This window comes from Danio rerio, chromosome 15, assembly GCF_049306965.1.
Source record: "Danio rerio strain Tuebingen ecotype United States chromosome 15, GRCz12tu, whole genome shotgun sequence".
Lineage (NCBI taxonomy): Eukaryota > Metazoa > Chordata > Actinopteri > Cypriniformes > Danionidae > Danio > Danio rerio.
In genome coordinates, this window is record NC_133190.1 from 37417501 (window position 1) to 37443370 (window position 25870).

General features: G+C 35.7%; 1 protein-coding gene across 1 annotated transcript in view; it reads right to left on the reverse strand.

Moving 5' to 3' along the window:
- gabbr1a (gamma-aminobutyric acid (GABA) B receptor, 1a) overlaps window positions 1–25870 on the reverse strand; it is a 129764-nt gene that overhangs the window by 72954 nt on the left and 30940 nt on the right. Inside the window, exon 7 of the mRNA XM_689405.10 lies at window positions 16323–16483. Coding sequence (XP_694497.5) covers window positions 16323–16483 — 161 coding nt within the window. The remainder of the gene's footprint in view (window positions 1–16322; window positions 16484–25870) is intronic.

The following is a 25870-nucleotide window of genomic DNA, read 5'->3' on the forward strand; positions in this document are numbered from 1 at the left end:
ATACAGTGGAAGTGTGAATTATTAGCCCACCTGAATTATTAGCCCCCCTGTATAAGTTTTCCCCAATTTCTGTTTAACGGAGAGGCGATTTTTTCAACAAATTTGTAAACATTATAGTTTTAATAAATTATTTCTAATAATTGATTCATTTGATCTTTGCCATTGTCACGATTACCAGCGATCGGATTCCATAAGATCGCTGGTTCTCACTCACCATAACCATGGACTACATAACCGCCATTTCTGGACTACATTTTCATACATGCACTCCGGTCATACTCACACATGCTTCCTCATCTAGACTGATTACTCGCACCACCTGAGGATTGTCAGAGACTGACTGCACACACTACTTCAGCCACACACTTACCTATTCAGTTTGCCGAGTCTTGTTTATCTTAGATGACATTACAACACGTTACTCCTGTGTAGTTTTCCTGTGTTTTCAACCTAGCCTTGTGTTCTCGTTCTCCCTGCCGGCCACCTGCCTCTGACAATCTGCCTGTTATTTTGACTTTGACTCTGGATTGCCCTCCTACATCTGTTTGCCGCTGTATTGACCACTGCTTGCCTGATTACGAATAAACCTGCATTTGGATCTTACCTCAGTTGTTGGTTTCAACTCTCTGTGGTTACAGCCATGATGACAGATACTTGTTTTCAGTTTAAAGTGCAATTTAAAGGCTTAACTAGATTCATTAGCCGAGTTGTTGTAATGATGATTTGTTCTGCAGCCAAACAAAAACATATATTGCTTAAGGGGGATAATAATATTGATCTTAAAATGTTTTTTAAAAATTAAAAACTGCTTTTATTCTAGCTGAAATAAAACAACTAAGACTTACTCTAGAATAAAAAATATTATAGGAAATACTGTGAAAAATTCCTTGCTCTGTTAAACATCATTTGGGTAATATTTGAAAAAGAGAAAAAATTCACAGGAGGCAAATAATTTTGACTTCAACTGTATATATTTGAGGAATATTCAAAACTGAACAACTGCCTCCCTGCAGACTGAATTTATTCAGACCTATAATGAAATATAATGTCAATGTACAGAAGTAGGTGGTTCATTGCACTGTGATGAGACCCCTGATGAATAAAAGGACTAAGCCAAAGAAAAATTAATGAATGCACTTAAGTATTTTTGCCCATATTGACCACAAAGAGATATAAATTCTTTTCTTAAAATTGCTCACCTTTCAGAAAGGGTATTTAACCCTTTCATGACTTTGAGCGTCTAAAAATACAGTAGAAAAATTAAATTATCTATGAATAATAAAAAATTACCTTTGCTAAATATATTTATAAGGGGACACAATGGCTCAGTGGTTAGCACTGTCACCTCACAGCAAGAAGGTCGCTGGTTTGAGTCCCTGGGTCAGTTGACATTTCTGTGTGGTTTGCATGTTCTTTCATGGGTTCCCTCCAGGTACTCCGGTTTACCCCACAGTCCAAAGACATGTGGTATACAGTAGGTGAATTTATTAAGCTAAATTGGACATAGTGCATGTGTTTAAATGAGGGTGTGCGGATGTTTCCCATTACTGGGTTGCAGCTGGAAGGGCCTTCGCTGCGCAAAACATATGCTGGATGAGTTGGCGGTTCATTCCGCTGTGGCGACCCCTGATAAAGCTGAAGGAAAATGAATGAATGAATAAATATATATTTAGGATTTTTCCCCATTTCTCATCACTCTTGGAACTGAATTTTATTAATAAACTGTTAACAAACTATGGACCCTTTTTATATTTATGGGTTTCTCGTCGTAATTGTCATAGTTGGGTAAAATTTACTCAGCGCAGTGAATGGGAGGATACAACAATTTTTTTTTTTTACGATGCTGTTATCAAGACTTTCAAAAAAAGAAACAATTTGTGCGAGACTGATAACGGCAGCAAGAAGAGAGAACAATGTCAAATTTACTTACACCCATTAGAAACACCTCAGACAAACTGTAATTGATTTTTTGTAATTTGATGCAAAGATGATATAATGCACACATAAATACATATAAATGTTCATACATTTAAAAAAATAAAAAACTTTCAAGGAATGAAATACTGATGACTGTTAAATGCCGCATAACAGTCTTGTGAAAAGCGTCCATTGCAGCACAGCAGCAAGTAGCATTAAAGCAGTTTCTTATCTAAATTTGACTATTTATGCAAGCAAAATAATTACTTTTGTTTTATGTTTTCAGAGTAATATGCTGTTTTGATGTTTTGTCAGAAAATAAATAAACATCCAGGTCGCCACAGCGGAATAAACTGCCAACTATTTCAGCATATGTTTTACACAGCGGATGCCCTTCCAGCCACAACCCGGTACTGGGAAACATCCCAGTACTGGGTTATCCAGCATATGCTTTTATGCTTATCCAGCATAGGTTTTACGCAGCAAAGACCCTTCCAGCTGCAACCCAGTAATGGGAAACATCCACACACCCACATTTAAACACATGCACTACGGCCAATTTAGCTTATTAAATTCAACTGTACCACATGTCTGGACTGTGGGGGAAACCGGAGCACCTGGGGGAAACTCTCATTCACACACACACACACACACACACACACACACACACACACACACACACACACACACACACACACACACACACACACACACAAAGACATTAATATAGTACGGCCAATTTAGCCATCCAATTCACCTATAGCGCATGTCTTTGGAATGTGGGAGCACCCGGAGGAAACCCACATGCACGGGGAGAACTTGCAAACTTCACCAGCAACCCTCTTTCTGTAAGGCCACAGTGCTGAATACTAAGCCACCATGCCACCACCCAGGTTTCATAAATTCACAAAAATCACATTATTGTTTTATCCTGCAGTGGTGCAACAGTTTGTCAAAGGTTAATACACAAAATTCAACCACAAATGTGTGTGAGACAGGGAAAAGGCTAAATATATTTGGCAGAAGGTTTCAGAAACTAACATAATTCATAGATAATTTAACAAAGTCATTTGTGATTTCAGAAAGTCATTTAAAACACAAAGATGCTCCATATACAGCTACCATTGTCTTCATTTATTCATTTATTCATTTTCTTTTCGGCTTAGTCCCTTTATTAATCAGGGGTCGCCACAGCGGGATGAACCGCCAACTTATCCAGCATAAGTTTTATGCAGCGGATGCCCTTGCAGCTGCAACCCATCACTGGGAAACACCCATACACTCATTCACACACACACACACATACACTACAGACAATTTAGCTTACCCTATTCACCCATAGTGCATGTGTTTGGACTTGTGAGGGAAACCGGAGCACCCGGAGAAAACCCACGCCAACATGGGGAGAACATGCAAACTCCACACAGAAATGCCAACTGACCCAGCTGAACCTGTGCTACCCACTGCGCCAACACCACTACCTGGGTCTTTTGTTTTAAAAAAAAAAATTGTAAACACCAAGAATGCTTTGTTTCCTTATGAAAATTGTATTGTCTTCATAAATCCTGAATCGTCTTACATGTTAATAATTTCCATTATGCGTCTTTCTTGATTCTATAAAAACTGCTGATTGGGTCACAGAAGCATATTTGGGGAATGTAAGCACAGTGGGTGTAAAAATAGAAATTGACACAAGCCGGATCTGTAGCTCTGACTTTATTTACTAAACAGATTCAAATGCTAAATGTCTCATTCAGACGAAGCGAAACACGTGTTCCCGTGACTCAGACTGTGAATGAGTCTTTATATGCCGTTCTGCCTCAAATTAACTTGTGAGTGCTGGTTTGTTATTTCTAAGCTGCGATTCTGCATCCCTGAACCCTGATGAGGATGAATAAAGCATGCGTTTGCATATGGAAATCCTTCTCGTTACAATCTGGATACAACAGATGCCAATTAAAACAGGGAAAGCACAATTGTCTCATCAGAGCATCACTATCTCTCTCTCGCTATACCCCAGTCTCTCTACCTCTCTACCTCTCTCTCCCTCTCTCTGTATCACGGTTAATAATTGATCAAAGTTTGCAGGCCGAGCTTTGATATAACCATGGCAACCGTCTGGAGAGGGTGAGTGTATCTGTGCAAGGGAGTCCCTGTAAATATCTGCTCACACACACACACACAAACACATACACAAGCTGGAGCAAAACTTATGATACTATATATGTGCTTGGCCCTGTCTGCCCGTGCCTGCTGCAAAAGGCCATTTGCACACGTTGACTCTGCCTAGCCCTTTTTGTTTTTATTTTAATTATAAAGTAAGTGCACTATAAAAATGTTGTTGCCTCAAATAATAACTTGACTTTTAGTTGATTATTTGGAACCGTAGCAGAAGGTAGATTTTTCCAAAGAATCATCTGTTGAACTGCATCCCAATCGTCACAAAAACTGCAGAAGAAGTACTGAAACCCACATGGATCCAAGATTATCGCAGAAATCAGTCAAGATTGGTAAAGGAAAAATCTTGGGTTGGGGTTACATTCAGTATGAGGGCATGCGAGAGATGTGTGGATGGCAACATTAACAGCCTGAGGTATCAAGACATTTTTGCTGCCCATTACCTTACAAATAACAAGAGAAGGAAAAAAAAATCTTCAGCAGGATAGTGCTCCTCATACTTCAGCCTCCACATCAAAGTTCCTGAAAGCAAAGAAGGTCAAGGTGCTCCAGGATTGGCCAGCCCAGTTACCAGATATGAACATTATTGAGCAAGTCTGAGGTAAGATGAAGGAGTAGGCATTGGATATGAAATCCCTTTCTTTGCCATTACAGATGGCTTTATTAATAAGGTATTTGAGTCATTGCAGAGACGTATGGATGCAGTCCTCCAAGCTCATGGGAGTCATGCACAACTTATTTTCCACTGCACCATGACTTTATATTCTATAATGTACAATATTTCTGTTAAGTGACAAGACTTTTGTCTAAGAAAAGTCAGACCTCACTGTCCTAATGAAATAATTAAAAATCAAGACATGATCATTTTTTATTTTGGTGAAATAATCGTAACCTAGAGGCCTTTTCCTCTCATACAAGCTACTTCTAACACCGAATGATCAACTAGAACTCAAGTTATTATTTGTTGTTCCTAAAACTTGGATAGGCGACAAAACTTATTTTCAGTAGTGTGTTTAGTCATTTAAAATTTCATTAAACCAAACTGATTACAAATATTCAGTTCAACTTTGTCTAACTTAAAATAAAGATTGGTTGAAAACTGGTTGACTTGTTAAATTAAGTTAAATCAGCATAAAAATATTTGTTGTCTTTTTGTCATAAGATTTTTGACAGCGTATAATTTCAGTAGAAGACAGTGACTGCATTTAAATTGCCATCAGCATCTTAATTCCTTGAAAGCTTTTAATATGGTGATTTTTTTATTTTATTTAAAAGGTATAATGCTGTACTTTGCATTATAACATCTTTGCAAGGTAATACTAGGCGAGGTGTTTCTAATGCAGTGTCTATGGGTGGGACAGTAAATTTGACTCTCTTCAGGTTGCAATTGTTAATATTATTATTCATATATAGCAAGTAGTGAAAACACTACCGTGAACCATTTCTTTTTTCTACCTGAGCAAACTGGAATGCAAAAAAATGTATTTGTGGTACTCTCCCATTCACTCCTCCTCAGTAAGTTTACTTAACTATGACGACTTGAAACCTGAAAATGTGAAAAGGGAGTATTTTAAATGACAAAAAAAAAGTCAGCATTATAGTTTTAGTTTCATTGTGGCACAGTGGCTAGCTGTTAGCAAAGTGGCCTCACAGCAAAAAGGTTGCTTGTTCAAGTCACGGTTTCACCCACAGTCTAAAGACATGCAGTACAGGTGAATTAAATAAACTAAATTGGCTGTAGTGTGAGAATGTATGGGTGTGTCCCAGTACTGGGTTACGGCTGGAAGGGCATTGGCTGTGTAAAACCCATGCTGGAATAGTTGCGGTTCATTCTGCTGTGGCAACCTCTGATAAATCAGAGATTAAGCTGAAGGAAAGTAAATAAATGAATGAAACTAATAATATTTCAGCTTTATAGTTTTAGTTTCGGGGTGGCACAAGTTATTAGCAAAATGGCCTTTTGGTTATAAAGGTTGCTTGTTTGAGTCCAGGCTGGACCAGTTGGCATGTCTGTGAGAAGTCAGCATGTTCTCAGAGTGCGGTTTCCACCGGTCCAAAAACATGTGGTATACTGTAGGTCAGACGTAACCAACCCTGTTCCTAGAGATCTACCTTCCTACAGATTTCAGTTGCAACCCATATCAAACACACCTGCCTGTGATTATCAAGTGCTATTCAGGTCCTAATTAATTGGTTCAGGTGTGTTTGATCAGGGTTGAAGCTGAACTTTGCAAGAACGTCAATCTCCAGGAACAGGGTTGAGCACCACAGCTGTAGGTAAATTGGATAAACTAAATTGGCTGTAGCGTGTGAATGGCAGAGTGTGAGTGTTTCCCAGCACTGAGGGTTGTACTTTCACTGTTGGGTTGTTTGCACAGTGGATCAATCCACTGTGGCAATAATGATAATGCAGGGAATAAGCCAAAGAAAAGTAAGTGAGATTTAAGTTCAGCTATTTATAATAACAAACCAGTCAACAGCAATTTTAGTTCTGCTAGCTGCTAATGCAAAAATAGCTATAGCTTATACTTTAAAAGAGAAAAAACATTGTGAAATCATACACAAAGTATTAAACTTTGTATTAACTTTCTCTAGATAAACATGCTATGAATATATATAGTCACAATTATTAAACCCCCTGAATTATTATTTTTCCCTCAATTTCTGTTTAATGAAGAGAAGATTTTTTTTCATCACATTTCTAAACATTATAATTTTAAAAACTAATTTCTATTAACTGATTTATATTATCTTTGTCATGAAGACTGTAAATAATATTTGACTAGATATTTTTCAAGACACTTCTATGCAGCTTAAAGTGACATTTAAAGGCCTAACTAGGTTAATTAGGTTTATTAGGGGTGTTAGGGTAATTAGGCAAGTTACTGTATAATGATGGTTCGCTCTGTAGACTATCGAAAAAAATATATAGCTTAAAGGGGCTAATAATATTGACCTTAAAATGTTTGGTTTTTTTTTATTAAAAACTGCTTTTATTCTAGCCGAAATAAAACAAATAAGACTTTCTCCAGAAGAAAAAATACTATCAGACATACTGTGAAAAATATATTGCTCTGTTAAACATAATTTGGGAAATATTAAAAAAAGGTTAAAAATAATTCAAAGAGGGGCTAATAATTCTGACTTCAACTGTGCAAATGATACTTTGCGTTTGGTATATGTCAAACAAATTTATCCTGGCAGATTATTCACACCATATCATAGCTAGAATGCCATGGAAAATTGGTGACAGTTTCTTTAGATTTATGCCAGTAAGCAACCAGCCATCCTGTAAATTACTGAACGTGAGCTGACATCTGAATACAGCTCCAGTGTGTTTGTGGAGAAAAAGTAGTTATTAAACAGCAGGTAAAATTTGGCAGTATTTAAAATCGGTAAATTTGACCACACCTTTAGCCTCATGTAATATCCTACATTATTACGACTAAAAGTTTAGTATTGGCAGATATGCCTTCAGGATGAACCTTTACCATCCATAGGAGCTTTTTATTCTAAAAGAAACAATTAATCAAACAAACAAATCATTCAATCATTTTCCTTCATCTTAGTTCCTTATTTATTATGGTCGCAAAAATGACCATTTTAAATATGATATATAAAAGAAGTGGAATCAAAACATTATTGATCGGTGTTCTGCATCCAGAGCATGGTGGGGGTTAGAGTAACACTCATTTATGAAATAAATATTTATCAAATGTCAGCGGTAATTGGAATTTTTCGAGGTGACTTTCATGTTCCTATGCAAACAGGGCTCTGCGTGATAATTGGCTATTCGAGAGAGATTAAAAGAATGCCCCAAACATGCCGGAGATTCTTTGAACAATAATTAAATCCAAAACCCACATCAAATTTGATTTTCTCCCTGTGTAATTACATTTCTGACACCCGACAGCAATTTTGATTAGAATCTCATCCAGGTATGAAGTGCTCCCCAATCAAGAGAAAAAGCTCAAAATATCTGCGGGCTTAAATGTCAACGAGTCTGAGCACTTCACACCTGCTCTTCCGTCTCCACGGCATACTAACACATGACATTTATACAGAGTCACACACACACACACAGCCTCCCTGACATTGCATTCTTCTACTTATTCAGCTGCCTCAGATTTTCATTAAGATTAATGCTGAATTAAACCCAAGATTTGTATCAAGGGTGGCATTTCTAGAAAGCAGTTCATAATATCTGGAATTCATTTACTTTCCTTCGCTTTGTTCCCTTTTTTATCAGAGGTTGGCATAGCGGAGTGCACAGACTATCTGGAATGGTGCATCTATTTCATCCAATCATGAATTGAGGTGAATTTAATGGCTATTATTTCCATTTTGCTGGCTTTGTGTATGATAAATAGGAGGTGTTTTTTTCTAATTTAAAAGTGACTTTAAATTAACATATAAAGTCTTAATATTCTTATTAATTAATATCAATAAGGATAAACCTTCATTGGGATTTTTATACTTGAATTTGCAAAAAATAAATAAACACAATATGGGTTGTTTTTTCTATTAACAGTTTTATTAACAGCTTAATGTTACAGGCTGTCTTAATTATTGTAATTAATTATTTTTGTTTATTGTTTGCCTGTAAAGACACAGGTAATTAATTACATATAATAATAAAATTATTAAAATAATGAATAAAATATGTGTTTACATTTTATATATATATATATATATATATATATATATATATATATATATATATATATATAGCTTTAAGTATTTTATTCAGAAATATACACTCACTGACCACTTTATTAGGTACACCTGTCCATCTGCAAATATCTAATCAGCCAATCACATGGCAGCAACTCAATGCATTTAAGCATGTAGACATGGTCAAGACGATCTGCTGCAATTCAAACTGAGCATCACAATGGGGAAGAAAGGTGATTCAAGTGACTTTGAAGTTTGAACGTGGCATGGTGGTTGGTGCCAGATGGGCTGGTCTGAGTATTTTAGAAATGGATGATCTGCTAGGATTTTCATACACAACCATCTCTAGGGTTTACAGAAAATGGTTTAAAAGTGACAAATATTCAGTGAGCTACAGTTCAGTGGGCACAAATGCCTTGTTGATGCCAGAGATCAGAGGAGATTGACCAGCCTGGTTCAAGCTGATAGAAAGACAACAGTAACTCAAATATCCACTCGTTACAACCGAGGTATGCAGAAGAGCATCTCTGAACGCACAACACGTCCAACCTTGAGGCAGATGGGCTACAGCAGCAGAAGACCACACCGGGTGCCATTCCAATCAGCTAATAACAGGAAACTGAGGCTACAATTCCCACAGGTTCACCAAAATGTTGCCTGGTCTGATGAGTCTCGATTTAGGCTGCAACATTCGGATGGTAGGGTCAGAATTTTGTGTCAACAACATGAAAGCATGGATCCCTCCTGCCTTGAATGAATGGTTCAGGCTGGTGGTGGTAGTGTAATGGTGTGGGAGATATTTTCTTGGCACACTTTGGGCTCATTAGTAACAATTGAGCATTGTGTCAACGCCACAGCCTACCTGAATATTGTTGCAGACTATGTCCATCCCTTTATGACCACAGCGTACCCATCTTCTGATGGGTACTTCCAGCAACATAACACGCTATGTAATAAAGCGTGAATCATCTCAGACTGGTTTCTTGAACACGACAATGAGTTCACTGTACTCAAATGACCTTCACAGTCACCAGAGCTCAATCCAAAAGAGCACCTTTGAGATGTGGTGGAACGGGAGATTTGGATCATGGATGTCTATCACCATGATATCATGTCAATATGACGCTATCATGTCAATATGGTCTAAAATCTCTGAGGAATATTTTCAGTACCTTGTTGAAATTATGCCACAAAGGATTAAGACAGTTCTTTAGGCAAAAGAGGATCCAACCAAGCCCTAGTAAGGTGTACCTAATAAAGTGGCCTTTCAGTGTATTGTCTTTTTATGTATTTTCGGTCTTTAATAGTTTGTATTCAAGTAAAATCAATCAAGTAGCTTAAAATTTTTCATAGCTTAAAAATTGTTTAAATGTTTTTTTTCCTCTCACATAAATCTAATTAATATTACAATGCATTGATTAATTATTTTATTTTATTTTTAAGCACATTTTAAGACTAGGAAAGAAAATACCCAAAATCCTAATCAATAACACAAATCTTCTTTTAAAGCCTTTCAACACGGGTCCAAATCGACTCAAGAATCCCAGCAGGATGTTTTTTCTTAAGCCAGCGGGAGGTTTAATGAACTACCTGGGCATGCAATGATTATCCTGACACATTACCAATCGTTCCCATTCATCTGTACACAGCTCTCAGTGGCGAGCGGTCAGTCGGGCACCGCTGAAACACATGAGTCTCCAGAAGAAGCTCCTTTATCCTTACAGGATCAACAGGGATGCAAGTTTGTTTGAACTGTGGTTTCACTGGTGGCTGTTGCCATGCCAACCCTCCTCTCCCTGATTCTTCCTCTATATTGAGTGTGATTGCAATGCAGAGTGGTTCACCAATCACAACCATGATACAACACATCTCTGTTCAGTTAGAGCTCCTTAACTGTTTTCTCACTTGCTCACAACTGGCAAATAACCCTTTTTGCTGACAACTTCTGTATTAAGCGTTCTGCATAGTCACTGAGAGACAGTACAGAGGTGTAATCTGGCATGCTTACATTCAAGACAGCAGTGATTGATGATATAAAGGATTCAGATATAATGTTTAAAGCATTAGTTAACTCAAAAACAAATTTATTCTGTAGTTATTTAATTATTTTTATTGGCATTAAGTCATTCCAAACCTCAGAGATCTTGGTTCATCTTCAGAACATGGATTAATATACAGTAGTCCACATTTAAAACCCATTTGAAATCTCAAAGTTGTCCTAAAACTATTGAACAAGACCCATTCTTGTCTTAGGACAATTTATAAACATTTTTTGATCCACTTCAAATGTTGACTACTGTATTTTATATGAAATCAGAGAGCTCCCTCATCCTCCATATAGCCTTCAATGGCATTTTAACATTTTAGCACTGTTGAGCACGATCCTGAACACCGCTGATTGGTCATCAGTGCTCATCAGATATCACTGTGATGTTCTGAGTGTCTAAATGCCACTTCAACCAGAGGTGTATAAGAACCAAGTGTGCCACATGCCTGCTTTTGAGTGACGCTCTCGGCCATTAGATCGCCCCCTGGGGGCTGGCTGCAGTACAAGTCATAAAGCCCGCCTCCTCCGTGTTAATGAACGAGACTTGAACCCAAATGAAAAAAGATAATTACACTTGTAATAAAATTTCCCGAAAGATGGTTTTGGTCAATTAGGGCACTGGTTATCAAGCTGATATAGGCTCAAATCTTCATTTTTGTAAACAGTTTGTTTTACCAAGTAATTTATTGCTAGGCGTGTCATCGTGATTGACATTTTACTGCATCTTTAATTAATATGTTTTAAAGCAATGTTTTCTAGTTATTTTGAAATGTTAGCAAATAAATTGTAGCAAATTTAATGTAATATGGTTTGGTATATTTAACTTCAACCCACAGCCCTTAGTCGAGTCAATACACTTATTTATATATAGTTGAAGTCAGAATTATTAGCCCCCTTTTGATTTTTTTTCTTTTTTTAATATTTCCCAAATGATGTTTAACAGAGCAAGGAAATGTTCACAGTATGTCTGATAATATTTTTTCGTCTGGAGAAAGTCTAATTTGTTTTATTTCGCAAAGAATAAAAAGCAGTTTTTAATTTTTAAAAAAAACAATTTTGGGACAAAATTATTAGCCCCTTTAAGCTATTTTTTTTTTCAATAGTCTACAGAACAAACCATCGTAATACAATAACTTGCCTAATTACCCTAACCTGCCTAGTTAACCTAATTAACCTAGTTAAGACTTTAAATGTCACTTTAAGCTGTACAGAAGTGTCTTCAAAAATATCAAGTAAAATATTTTTTACTGTCATCATGACAAAGATGAAATAAATCAGTTATTAGAAATAGGTTTCTAAAACTATTATGCTTAGAAATGTGCTGAAACAATCTTTCCTCCATTAAACAAAAATTGGGGAAAAAAATAAACAGGGGCGCTAATAAGTCAGGGGGGCTAATAATTCTGACTTCAACAATATATATGATTTTTTTTCCCCACTAATTCACATCTGGTCCTTCCTGACATTAAGATGTGTGAGATGTGCTTGTTTTGTTGTTTCTGGGGTGTCAGAATGACCTGTAAAGGCTCCGCCCCTCTCCTGGAAAGCTTAATTTTAACCTTGATTACACCTAAATAAATGACCTTTGGTGTATTTTGAGCAAGTTCACAGACACATTCTGAGAAAACCAGAGATCTATTTTGCATCTTATGAACAGGGGCATAATATGTCCCCTTTAATCACATCAGAACAACTGACTCTGCACAAAAGAAGGTGAAAATTGCACTGAAAAAGTCTGATTTAAAAATACTTGCACTAAGGAATACATATTAGGAGTAATCTTTGAAAACTCTGCAATCCTAAAGGCATGCATAAGCATTTATGGTGCACAACTTCTTTTTTTTCCTTTTTAGGAAGCCAAATTAGTCTATACAGCTGAAGCCTCAGAGGCTGTTGATAACAGCCAAGTGCAGTGAGTTGTAAAATATTAATGTACCAACAACTGCAAAGTCAACTTGACACCAACTCCTGAATCTCGAGATACAATCATTGCCACAACATTAATGAAGCACCTGCATAACGCTGATAATTCCTGTCATCTTCAATTAACATCTGGTACTTATCTCTGTTTCAGTCCTTGAAAGTGAAATATTTGAATAAATTAACAGAGGGTAAAGAGGGCGATTATGCTTCTATTTCCAAAGTTTTCAGCAAAAGCTACTTGAAAAAATATATTTATTCATTGAAAATTTGTTGGAATAGATAATGCATTTAACTATTTAAGGCAAGGGTTTCCAAACTCGGTCCTAAAGGGCCGGTGTCCTGCAGAGTTTAGCTCCAACTTGCTTCAACACACCTGCAAGGAAGTTTCTAGTATATCTAGAAAGAGCTTGATTAGCTGGTTCAGGTGTGTTTGATTAGGGTTGGAACTAAACTCTCCAGGAAACCGGCCCTCCAGGACTGAGTTTGGACACCCCTGATTTAAGGTCACCCTAGGGGTTAGGAGATCGTAAGTATATAGAAAGAATTAAGAAAAAGTCTGACATCAAATATACAGTATTTGAAAAATTCAGCAAGTATTTAACTTTGTTTTATATGCTTTGCTTTAAATGAATGAAAATGGGTAATCATAAAATACCAAACAACTAAATGCTAATGCTAAAACCAGCCCAAGCTCATTCTAAAAACGTACCTCTATAAACATTTCTGGAGACCATCAAATACATCCAGGAACTATGATTTTTGCAGTTTTTATTTTCTCTAATCCACAAGAGGACGCTGTGTACGCTTTTTGAAATCTCAAATTTCTCTAGCAAATGCCATTAGTGCCTGCTGTTCTCTCATAAATCCACCAGAGGCCGCTGTCGACTGACTGTTTAACTGACTGAATAACTGATTGACTGACTGATCGACTGACCCACCCTCCTCTTCCCAATAGTATTTTAAAAAGTGCAGATTGACTCGCTGATGCATTTCCCTAAACCCAACTGATAAATTTAAAAAGCAAAATAAGAAAAAGAAAAGCCTAATGTTTACCACGATTTACCACATTCTCACCCAGTTATTTACTTATTAATTAATTTTTTTGGTTTCTGTTGTTGTATTATCTGCTTTCTGGAACTTTCTTCGCCGGACTTGAACTCCGCCATTGTAGTCATTTCCTTTCTGCGTCTCAAGTCCACCAACATACATGGCAAGCTAACTGGACAAACGGGTAACAGCCGGAAAAATCGTACATACAGAGATAAGGGGTCAGCGGGTAAGCGCGAAAAAGAACGGCGTCATATCACCCAGTATCACTTACTTAAAAAATGAAATGCAGCCATACATACTTCTTGCTACATAATTTACGATCTCCAGAATGTATATAGGGCTACATTATCAGAATGAGCCTTTGTTGGCTAGAACGGTTTCATTTTGCATTCAATTATGCATATCAAAATTTAAATCCCCATTTAGCAAAGAATTGGTTTTAGAGATGCCTTAGATAATTATGTTGTACAGTATATGTTTTTCCAGACAAAGCATATCTGTGACAGAAAAGTCCAGTATGTGAAATATTTTATAATACATTTTGATGAGTGTAATGAATCTTTGCTGAATAACAGTATAAATTTGATAAGGGTCAAAGACAAACATCCTATTTTGGTGTTCACATCAAATGATGTTTAGCAATTACACTTACAGCAGATGTGCATGCTCTATAAACCATTTTAAATGCAATTAAATGTCCACCTTAATGTTTAAAAATGTGAAAATAAAATGTGAAAATATATAATTAAAAAACAATTTTAAAAAGATCATTTTTTGCTGAAACTGTGCACTTCATGAACTGCACTGAATGAATTGCTTAAACTGTGCTCTGCAACTCATGAATTGCAGGTCAATAGCTACTGTGATTTAAAAATAAATAAAAAAGGCAGAACTATGTACATTGTTTACAAAAAATATCATTATACAGACCAATCCTTTCACTTTAGCTCAATGTATACTCAGCATACACAAGGGTTAGAGTCCCCAAAACCAGACGTAAGCTTAGAGGTGACCGTGCATTTGCAGTGGCTAGGCATGGAACGATAACCAGTTTCCAGTTTTACCGCTGTTTAGAAAAGTCAAGGTTCTGATACCGCCAAAATGTTCTGTTATACTGTTTCCAAAGTATATGTAATGTTTTTGAATGTATTTTTATGTAAAATCTGTGTTTTTGAAACTAATGAAGAGAGCAGAAGTCAATTTATTTTAACTATTTAGCCTGACGTGTGTATTGTTACAAAATATTTTGAATGTTTCTTAAAATAAAATAGTAGGTTTTTTTTGTTTGTTTTTTTACCCAGACACTTAAAAGTAACTCGTTTTAGAGCAGTAATAACAATACCGTGTTTAACGTGAATTAACGTGAAACCGTGGTGTTTTTTCCAAGGTCATCATATCATCATTGTCGCTGGCCTCAAGTTATGGAATGCTCTACCTCCCGACATCAGGCAGTCCCCTTTGCTGCCACTGTTTAAATCTCAAAACCTACCTTTCTCTTTGGCCTTTGTCACCTGATCTGATATTTGTTGAACAGTATATATGTAAGCCGTATGTGCAGCTGTTTTACTACTTGAGATGTATACTGTGTTATGTGTGGTTAGTGTTTTAATTTTCATCTTATGGTTTAGTACTTTGGTCTGCTGCTCAGTGCTTGTAAAGTGCTTTATAAAAAAAAGTTCAATGAATTAATTAATGTTATTCTACTTTAATTTTCATTCATCCATTCATTTTCCTTTGGCTTAGTCCCTTTATTCACCAAGGGTCACCACAGTGGAATGAACCGCCAACTTATCCAGCAGATGCTTTACACAGCGGATACCCTTCCAGCTGCAACCCAATACTGGGAAACCTTCTTTAATTTTATTTTATCAACTTTTTTTATTCTTAAAATATCTGTAAGCCATTGACTTGCAATTTATTAATAACCAAGTCATGGTTTCAGTTGTCTTCTTTTTCAATTATAGAAAAAATTCATCCTGAAAATGAGTAAAATAGCAATGTTTTACTATAGAAAAATAGTTACATTTTGCACTAAATTCTATACAAATGCAAATGTTTATTTTATGAATATAAAAACTATGAGAACTCGGATGAAGTATAATGCCTACTGTGTTACTGTTATTAAAAATAAATTACTTTAAAAATCATCAAAATACATGTGCAGGATACTTTAATATTTTGTAATAATTCAAATCGATGCAATAGAATCATGTAGCCAAATTAATAAATTTGCATAAATGCGTATTGCACAGATGTATATATTAATCTTGCATTACTAGTTTATTAAATTATGAATGGCCTTAAAAATTCAAACCACGAGAAACTATCACACATGCACATGAACATGAAGTATGGTTTTTCATGCAAGTTTAACCCAAATATTATTAAATGTTAAGCAGAAAAGTACATGACGCAATAAAAGGAGCTATTAGCTACTATATGGAGATATAGTCAAGCCCGAATTTATTGAATAATACTGAATAATTATTGATTGTATGTATATATATTATATTAATAATATGCAAGTTCTTACCATGCTGTCGTAATGAATGAGCTCCAGCTCGTAGTCCGGCAGAATGTCGCTCCGGTTGTTCACGAGATCCAACGCCATCTGTGCTGCGGGGAGACACGCTTGACCACCGGGCCATCCTCCACTCATGGGAAACAGAGCTCCGATGTACAACTTCTTCTTCCCTGCAAACGCACACGGCCAGGAGAGAAAGATAAGCAGTGCGTAAAGGAGAGCCAAGCTTCTCCAAACTCTCCCCAAGCTCCTGATCCTAGCATTGGATGCCATCAATATCCGATTTGACGTTTACACTTCTGAACTTGAATTCTGACAGTGCCCGCACGTGCGACGAGTCCCGTTTGAGGCTAAAAAAGTGAATGGAGCGCGTAGAAACAGCAGCACTGAGTAGCCTAATATTGAGATGCGCATAAGTGATATAAAATTGCTTAATATTAGATGGGACTGTTACATTAGCTTTAATTTAATCGACCGTGTCAGTCAAATGTCTTCTTTTTTTGTCTTTAACAAATTGTTGAACTCCCTTTGTGCGCTTTCTTGAAGCGTTTATTGACGTGAAGAATCTTCACACTCTTTGTAATCTTCAAACTCCGACTGAATCTTTTAGAATATTCACTGCCTTTGGGATCATTTAAAGTCTTCAGAATCTGTAAGTCTTCAGTATCTTTGAACAATTCACAATTATTGATCTCTTTATACTCTGCGAATTTCTTTTCTGAAGTATTTTACACATCATCACACTTTTGACGCACGCATAATCTTTATCTTACTTCATTATCTTAACACTCTTCCGAATGTTTTAAAAACTTCAGAATCTTTTAAGTTCTTTTCAATATCTATGAATCTTCTGAGTAGTATTTGGATGCTGACACCATGTCACTAATGTACTGTCACGGAAAGCACTTCAACATAAACCAACTGTCCAAACGGGCAAAAACACAAGCTACAGTAACCACGTTTTGAATGTTGGGCAAAACCAAATGCGCCATCGGGCAGTTATTGTCTCTTTCCCTTTTAAAGTCACAGACGGTGTGTTTGTAGTGCAGATGTATGCTCGTGGTTCACGACGGGAGCGAAAAACAGGTGGTGTTGGGCGACATTGACGGTCAGAACGCGCTCCACAAATCCTCTGGCATTCCTTTATTTACCGCGCCGCTCACAAAACGTGATTAAGTTTTAAGCTGTCGAGCATATTATTCCGGCATCTGATCAGAATATTGCAAAAGAACAATTGTGCTGCGGCGTAATCCTTTAATCCGCCCCGGAGGAGAGAGGGGAAAAAGATTGACCACCAAATGCTGCACACAGAGATCCTCACTCAGAGCAGACAGCAGAGAACTAAAGCACTGACACTCTGACAAAGCTGTTGTATAGCAGAAAGGGGTGGGGTTAAAGTTAATGCTCTCTACTGATTCACTTTTACTGAATAAGAAACACTTTCAAAGTTAATAAATGCATCTATCTATCTATCTATCTATCTATCTATCTATCTATCTATCTATCTATCTATCTATCTATCTATCTATCTATCTATCTATCTATCTATCTATCTATCTATCTATCTATCTATCTATCTATCTATCTATCTATCTATCTATCTATCTATCTATCTATCTATCGTCTGCCTGTAATACCAAGCTTGTATTTCATATCCACTTCATTTTGCAATGCAGAAGTAAGCTCTTCTGCAAATTTGTTAGACTTCAGATTAATTTTGGTGCCTCGGGCTAATGACTAGGATTAACAAATTGCTGTAAACAGTCAAACTGCTTACACTACAAACCAGTGTCTTTTTGACAAACACATTCAAATTAAAATATTAGAATATGAAAATCCCAGTTTGTGACATTAATCAACATAACTGGCAGTTTTAAACAGCTAAAATTGAATGGAAGTGGATGAAACTCATGTAAAGGTGCCATATGTGCCGGTTTTATATGCTTATTTACAACCACAAAATTAACAACTAGAATAAGAAAGCTTATTTTGACCATTGTGATTGTGACCAACGATTGTGAATATTAATGAGCTCTGCAGCCTCATATGGATTATTAGACTTGCATCAGAGCATACCAGTCTGATGCAGTTCATCAGGTACACACACGGAGCGTGATGTACTCTGATACATGTATAGAAAAATAACGCCATAGTTTATTGTCAAAAAATATTTGAACAAACTGAGTAGATTCTTTGTCAAATTACAATCAGCTCAGCTAAAGTGGAAAAGAGGTTTATCCGTTGTAAATAAAATAAAAGCTAAATTATAATTATATCTGACCAACGGACCAACAGATATGTATTCAGAGTTGTATTTTAAACCTTTAACATATGAATATGAAAACACAGGCAGGGATTAAAGGTGCAGTAAGTTTGACACTCGGTGGCTGAACTAGGTATTGCACACCTGGTTCAAAACAAACAGTGCAGGTTGCCAGATTGATGACACCAATAGCAGTGTGCCTGACTGTCGAGCCTAAAGGCTGATTAAAACTGTGTTCTAAATAAAAGCAACAGCATGTGATAGAAGGAATATTTTCCATATTAAAGGAGTTTTTGTCCTAAGACCTGAAATTTATGTTTTATATATATTTTATGAAATTATATGTATTTTTTATTTTATTTCTTGCAACTGAACAACAGAAAACTGACAATGCTCACCTTAGGTACACTTCATGTGCTTAATTCAGTGTTAAATGCTAATGATGTGAGTTTGAATACCATTTTACATGACAATTATTGCCATACAACTAAAAGCAGCAGCAGAGTCCTCAGATTTTAAAAATTAAATAAACCGTTTGAAATTGAACTTCATTGCAAGCCAACACATATCAATAATTCAGCATCTACATTTAATAATGTTAAAGAGGTTTAATATGTATTAATTAGATTATAAATCTTATCATTTCATTCGAGTGCAGTAAGTGCACTATTCGGTGCTTCTGAACAGCTATATTTATTTAATGGTTTAGTCTGGTGCAAACAGCTCAATTGCTGCAAATCTTGTCACATAGTGTGCTGTTAGGACACAGGGTTACAGTATAACCTGCTCACCTAATGTGCACATTCATAATATTTATATTATTCGCTAATTAGCAACCACCTCATGTGGAACTCTGAATCTGCATCTCATTTTGGAGTCTGCTACTGTCTATCAGAGGATGCATTTCTGTTGCAGATGCTTAATTTGAAAGCCTTTCTGGCTAAATTAATGAAACACACAGTTTTCCACTAAGGCAACCTGGGGTGCTGAAATATAATTGGTTAAACTGGCATTGAACGGGTTAAATGACCAAAACGATAACAGATGTTCCAGCATGTAACAGACATTTTTTCAAAGCAGAATATCTGACTTCAGCATTGTGTTTTAGATAAACAAGAATGTTCACCTGGCATGTTTCTTAAATTTCTGCAAACATAATATGATATTTATATGCTTTAGAAGAGTCAAAAACTTGCATACAGCACCTTTAATACCAACCGTAGCATAAACAGACAAGTTTTACAAAGAGTGCTGGCATTATTTCATATTAAGAGCTGAGTTATTTAACACTTATACTAAGCATTTACATGTGTCTGTTACCTCATTACAAACACACACAGCTAATTTCACAATGTACTCAGTGACCTAATAAAATATACATTTAAACAGACTTATGCCTTTTCGGGATGGTGCTAACTAAATTTACAATCCATATATCCCACATTCCCAAACTGTGAAGAGACAAGACACATGGCTGCATGTTTTACAGAACTGCTCCTTCCCTCTTACTGTCGCTCAATGTTTTCAAAACAAGAGTCCCACATACATAGTATGTTTAAGAAAACATTAGATTAACTTAATCTCAGTAGAAAATGCTGTAACGAATCAAATGCAGCCTGCGGCATGCATATTAATGACCCGTGTGCAATGTAACAGTCAGTGTTTTGTTCCGATTGGCCTGTTTTTGACTGGGATTTTACACTCATGAGATTTACATGAGAATGAAGAAACAATGTCCGAGTCTTGCAATAGATCATGTCCATGTACTGAATGCTTATTATTCAGCTATTCCAAGGCATATCCAGATTTTCATTCCATAGAAACCTGCTCTTACACGAAAAGCAAGTTGGATCCAGCTATCTAAAGTCTTTTATTCACAGGAAGTACTCTAAAACAACAGCACGGAGTCCAAATTGATGACTTGAGCCAGCGTGAACCTCAGGAGCCGAGACGCTCCAGTGACATTTGGAGCTCCCTTTGAATCCGCTCCCTCCATATGCCAATCATTAATTATTCATCCCTGATCTTTAGTTGTTATTTAATAAAAGAAAGGCCGGAGGAGCCTCCTGTGAGGAATATATAATTACTGCTCCATTTATGAGGTAACTAAACAAGTTTGCAACACAGATTGAGATTTTATACACCAAGGCAGTTCATTTATAGAGGGCTGGCGAACAAAAAAGGTCACCTTTGTGCTGAATTGTCCTTTAACAAGCAAAGTAAGAGCAAGGTAATCACCTTGCAGTATACACACAGGCTTGAATTTATGCAGACACACTGTGCTGAGATGCACACATAGCCTCATATACGTCCATATACACACAGATCTGCACACTGTGGCCGAGTGTTAATCTTTAGCCTGCTGAGAGTGCACTAAGTAGGCGGTGATCTCTTGCTGTGAGTTAACAGAGGGAGTCGAGAGAGAGAGAGAAAGAGAAAGTGCATTTGCGTGGCTTGATAGTCGAAATCAGCAGAGCCGAAAGAAACGGAGGGAAATGAAAGAAAGGACGGAGGGATTGAGAGGAATGGAAGGCAATTAGAGGGAGGGATGGATGAATGAGAGGGTGCTACAGTCGTGCTTGCAGGAGCGCTTGTGTTAATGCTGAGAGACTCTGGCAGCCTGAGGAATTATAATGAGATTCTATAGTGGCGTATAGTTGACATGAAGTCCCACTGCTACACTCTATGCTGCATCCAAGGTTGTTTTCACACTACCGGCAGGTTTTGCTTGATTAAAACAAACTCTAGTGTGATGCGTTAAGGCTGACAGAAAGAGTGGTGAGTTGAAAATAAAAAAAATGAGCTAAGGGCAAATGCAGTGCAATGAGAATGTGTAGCGCCTCATTGACATTTAGTTTGACAAACATATTTTTAAAAGATGCACAAAAAAATTCAGAATGTTCGGGGATAGAGGAACATGGGTTCATTTATACAGTGCAACCGGAAAGTCTTCATAGCGCTTCACTTTTCCCGTTTTTTTATGTTACAGCCTTATTCTAAAATGGAATAAAATCAAATTATTTCCTCAAAATTTTACACACAATATCCCATAATGACAATGTGAAAAAAGATTTTTTGAAATTGTTGCAAATTCATTCATTCATTTTCTTGTTGGCTTAGTCCCTTTATTAATCCGGGGTCGCCACAGCGGAATGAACCGCCAACTTATCCAGCTAGTTTTTACACAGAGGATGCCCTTCCAGCCGCAACCCACCTCTGGAAAACATCCACACACACACTCATACACTACGGACAATTTAGCCTACCCAATTCACCTGTACCACATGTCTTTGGACTGTGGGGGAAACCGGAGCACCTGGAGGAAACCCAAGCGAACTGTTCCAAATTTATAAAATATTTAAAAACTTAAGAATCACATGTACATAAGTATTCACAGCCTTTGCTCCATACATTGTTGATGCAACTTTGGCAGCAGTTACAGCCTCAAGTCTTTTTGAATATGATGCCACAAGCTTGGCACACCTATCTTTGGGAATTTTTGCTCCTTCTTTTTTGCAGTACCTCTCAAGCTCTACCAAGTTGAATGGGAAGCAACGGTGTACAGCCATTTTCAGATCTCTCCAGAGATGTTTAATAGGATTTAACTCTGGCCTCTGGCTGGGCCACTCAATGACATTCACGAGTTGTTGTGAAGCCACTCCATTGATATTTTGGCAGTGTGCTTTGGGTTTATGTCCTGCTGGACCTTCATCCCAGTCTGAGGTCAAGAGCACTCTGAAGCAGGTTTTCAAATAAATTAAATAAAAATTGTCATTCCCTCCCCCCACCCCCACCCTCCCTCACTTGTTCCGAACCTGCTTCATGTTTTTGCCACAAATGAAGATATACTAAAGAATTTGTATCTACAATCAATGTCAACAGTTGTTTTTTGTACACCATTATTCAGAATAACTGTAATAAATGGTGTAACTGTAGTAAATGGTGTGGAAATGTTCATTTTGTGGTGAAATGTGTAAAAATGTCAGTGTGAATGCTGAGAGAATCAGAATTAAGGCTGTTCACGCTTATTCCGTTGCTTTCTTTGATTTTGTTTTGGCATTGACCAGTAAAAAAACATACTCGTTAACTTATTATTTACAATGTCATAATTAATACTTAACCTAGAGAGACAAAACAACAGCTTTTATAATGTATATTTTGTGTCAGAACTTTCCAAAGCATCCATGCAAGAGAACATGCAAACTCCTCACAGAAACTCCAAAGCATCCAAAGCAATGCTATATAATACTAGGCTAAACCTACTCTACTATTTTTATCAGCTTAGAACTTGTGAAGAGCTTATAAATATGTAAGAAACTCACCAGAAATATAAACACAAAAAAGATCTGCTGCAAGGCAACGCATTTCTGACTCTTATATTGCACTGCAATACTCAGCAATGCAGTGTCTATGTGAAAAAAACTGGTATGTTTGAACATTTTTAATGGTCGCATCTAGAGCTGCACTATATTGGAAACATTTGACATTGCAATATTTGGACCCACTTTATATTGTGGCCTTAACTAATATCTAGTTACACAGGAATTAATAATTAATAGTTTGTTACAATGTACTTATTGTGTAAATACATGTATTTACTGTGTACTTAAGCTTGATTAAATACATGTATGTATTTACATCTGTAATTAACTTTTGTAATTACATTTGTAAAAACACTGTTAACCATCCTTTACACCTTAACCTACCCTTAAACCTACCCATGCCACCAAACCTGTCCATAACCCAACCTCTAGCCCAACTCAAAAGCACCACGTGTTCTCAAATACATTATAAACACAGTAAATACATTGTAGTTAAGGACACTTAATATAAAGTCGGACCCAATATTTTTTCTCTGTGATATATATTGCGATATAAATACAATTTCACCAGTTTCTTGCAAAGTCATTACACTTTAGATTGACTGGGAGGATTTTGTATGGGAGTGAAATGTAAAAATCTCTCTTTGTAATGTATTATATACATATAATAAATAAACTAGTCATTAATAAACACAATGAAGCAAATGTTAAAGTAAAGTAAACCATGCTTTATAGTTTTCTGGAGAGAGTAAACATATTCAGTACAGAAATTGTCATATAAATAATTCAATAAAATGTATCTTTATTAAACTTTTATGCACAGCTAAAATGCTTTAAACTATCTTAAAATTCTAACATAGTCGCAAGTAGTTATTATGATGCACTACCTGTCAAAAAGTTTGATGGATTGTAGCCCCGCCCCTAAGGCGGGACTTCCGGTCTAAGCCCCGCCCCTTTTATATAAACTTTATAGTTCCGGTAATTAGATTCTTATCGGTTTTATATAAAATAATAGATCCGGTAATTAGATTCTTATCGGTTTAATATAAAATAATAATTCCGGTAATTAGATTTTTATCGGTTTAATATAAAATAATAATTCCGGTAATTAGATTTTTATCAGTCTAATTAAATTAATAGGCTATTTCCAGGTAATGAAAATATTGGTAATTAAATTCTAATCAAACAGAAATAAAATTATTATTATAATAATAACGGTAATTAAATTACTGTTATTAGAACCATTATTTTATATTTTTAGTTATTTGACTAAATTATATTATTATATTACAATATATTATATTATATTAAGTTATATAAAATTAATATTTTATTAAATAAAATTATGTATTGTATTATAATATATTATATTAAGTTATATTAAATCATTATTTTATTAACTTATATTGTAATTATACCATATTATATAATATTATTACATTATATTATTATTATAATATTTATATTAGATATTAAATTAAATTATATTATATTATATATCATTATTATTCTATTCTATTCTATTCTATTCTATTCTATTCTATTCTATTATATTATATTATATTATATTATATTATATTATATTATATTATATTATATAATAATTAATAAACTATTAACATAAACATTTCTTTATGTTCATACCGATGTTTCCTCTGTGTCGCAGTCTGGGCCTGAGCGTGTGAGTGAGTGATGATAAGGAAAACTTTGGATAACATCCCGTCAAGTGCTTGTGAAAGATAGATATATATCAGATGTAGAATATGTATATCTGATTGTATGTGTTGGGTGTCTCCCACTAACTACTATATGTTGTTAGGTGATTAGAAAGTGTACTGATATCTATATGTCCATATGCAGTCAACTGTATGCATATGTATGTGTTTGTGTGTGCGTACGTGCGTGCGTGCATGTGTGCGCGCTTGAGCGAACTTGGGTCTGGCTTTGTATGCTTGAATCCAACGACACAGTATTTACTAAAAATACTCATTAATAGGTTATGTTGTTTTTCACATTATTACTACAATAATACATATTTTAAGACACACAAACATTTTGATGTATCTTTGTCGGAGTATTAAATTAAAATATGTTTACAATATTTTTGTCGCCTTAGTCCCTTTTTAATTCATGGGTGGACACAGCGGCATGAACCGCCAACTTAACCAGCAAGGTTTTGCGCAGCGTATGCCCTTCCACCCGCAACCCATCTCTGGGAAAATGTTTACAATATTAATCCAGTAAATAACACATCTTAATCTTTATTGACAATAAATTGTCACACCTTTTAAAACAACGTTATCTAAAATGTAATATTCTAAAATGTTGAAAAACACAGATGTAAATTCAAGTTGTCTTTATAATTAATGAAAACTTTTATTATGAAAAACAATTTAAAATGAAAGTTTTTCCTTTGACTAACATGTTTTCAATTTATTTACATGCATGACCTGTAATTTATGGCACACATTGTAATACAGTTAATCCAAAGCCTAATGTTTTGAGCACTGGTCATCACTGGTGTTGGTTTAAAAAATCAACATAAAATATTTACTAAAAAGGACTTATCAGTCTTTAGACATTATTGTTATTTCTGTTTCAAAAGATAAATAAAATGTAATTTTATTACAATAAATTGTAGTAATTGCATTACTAGACAACTTAGTTACTGAATTTTAAATTTAAACTGTTTTTATTTCATTGCAAATACTTGATCATATAAAGAGAAATATGTATATTATTCAGAATAATGGGAAAACGCTGATAATTATTTTAAGAAGAAAAATTGGCTCTCAGTTTATCTAAAAACAGTACAGCTCCAGTCCTTAGTTAAATCTACTTAATGTTTTATAGTAAAATTTTCTAGTTTAACTACTGATTCCACCATTTATATGTTCATACAACAGTGTCAAATCTACTAAATCTACAAATTTGTCAAAATTAGTCCAGTTTACAAGTAGTTCTTGAAAGTA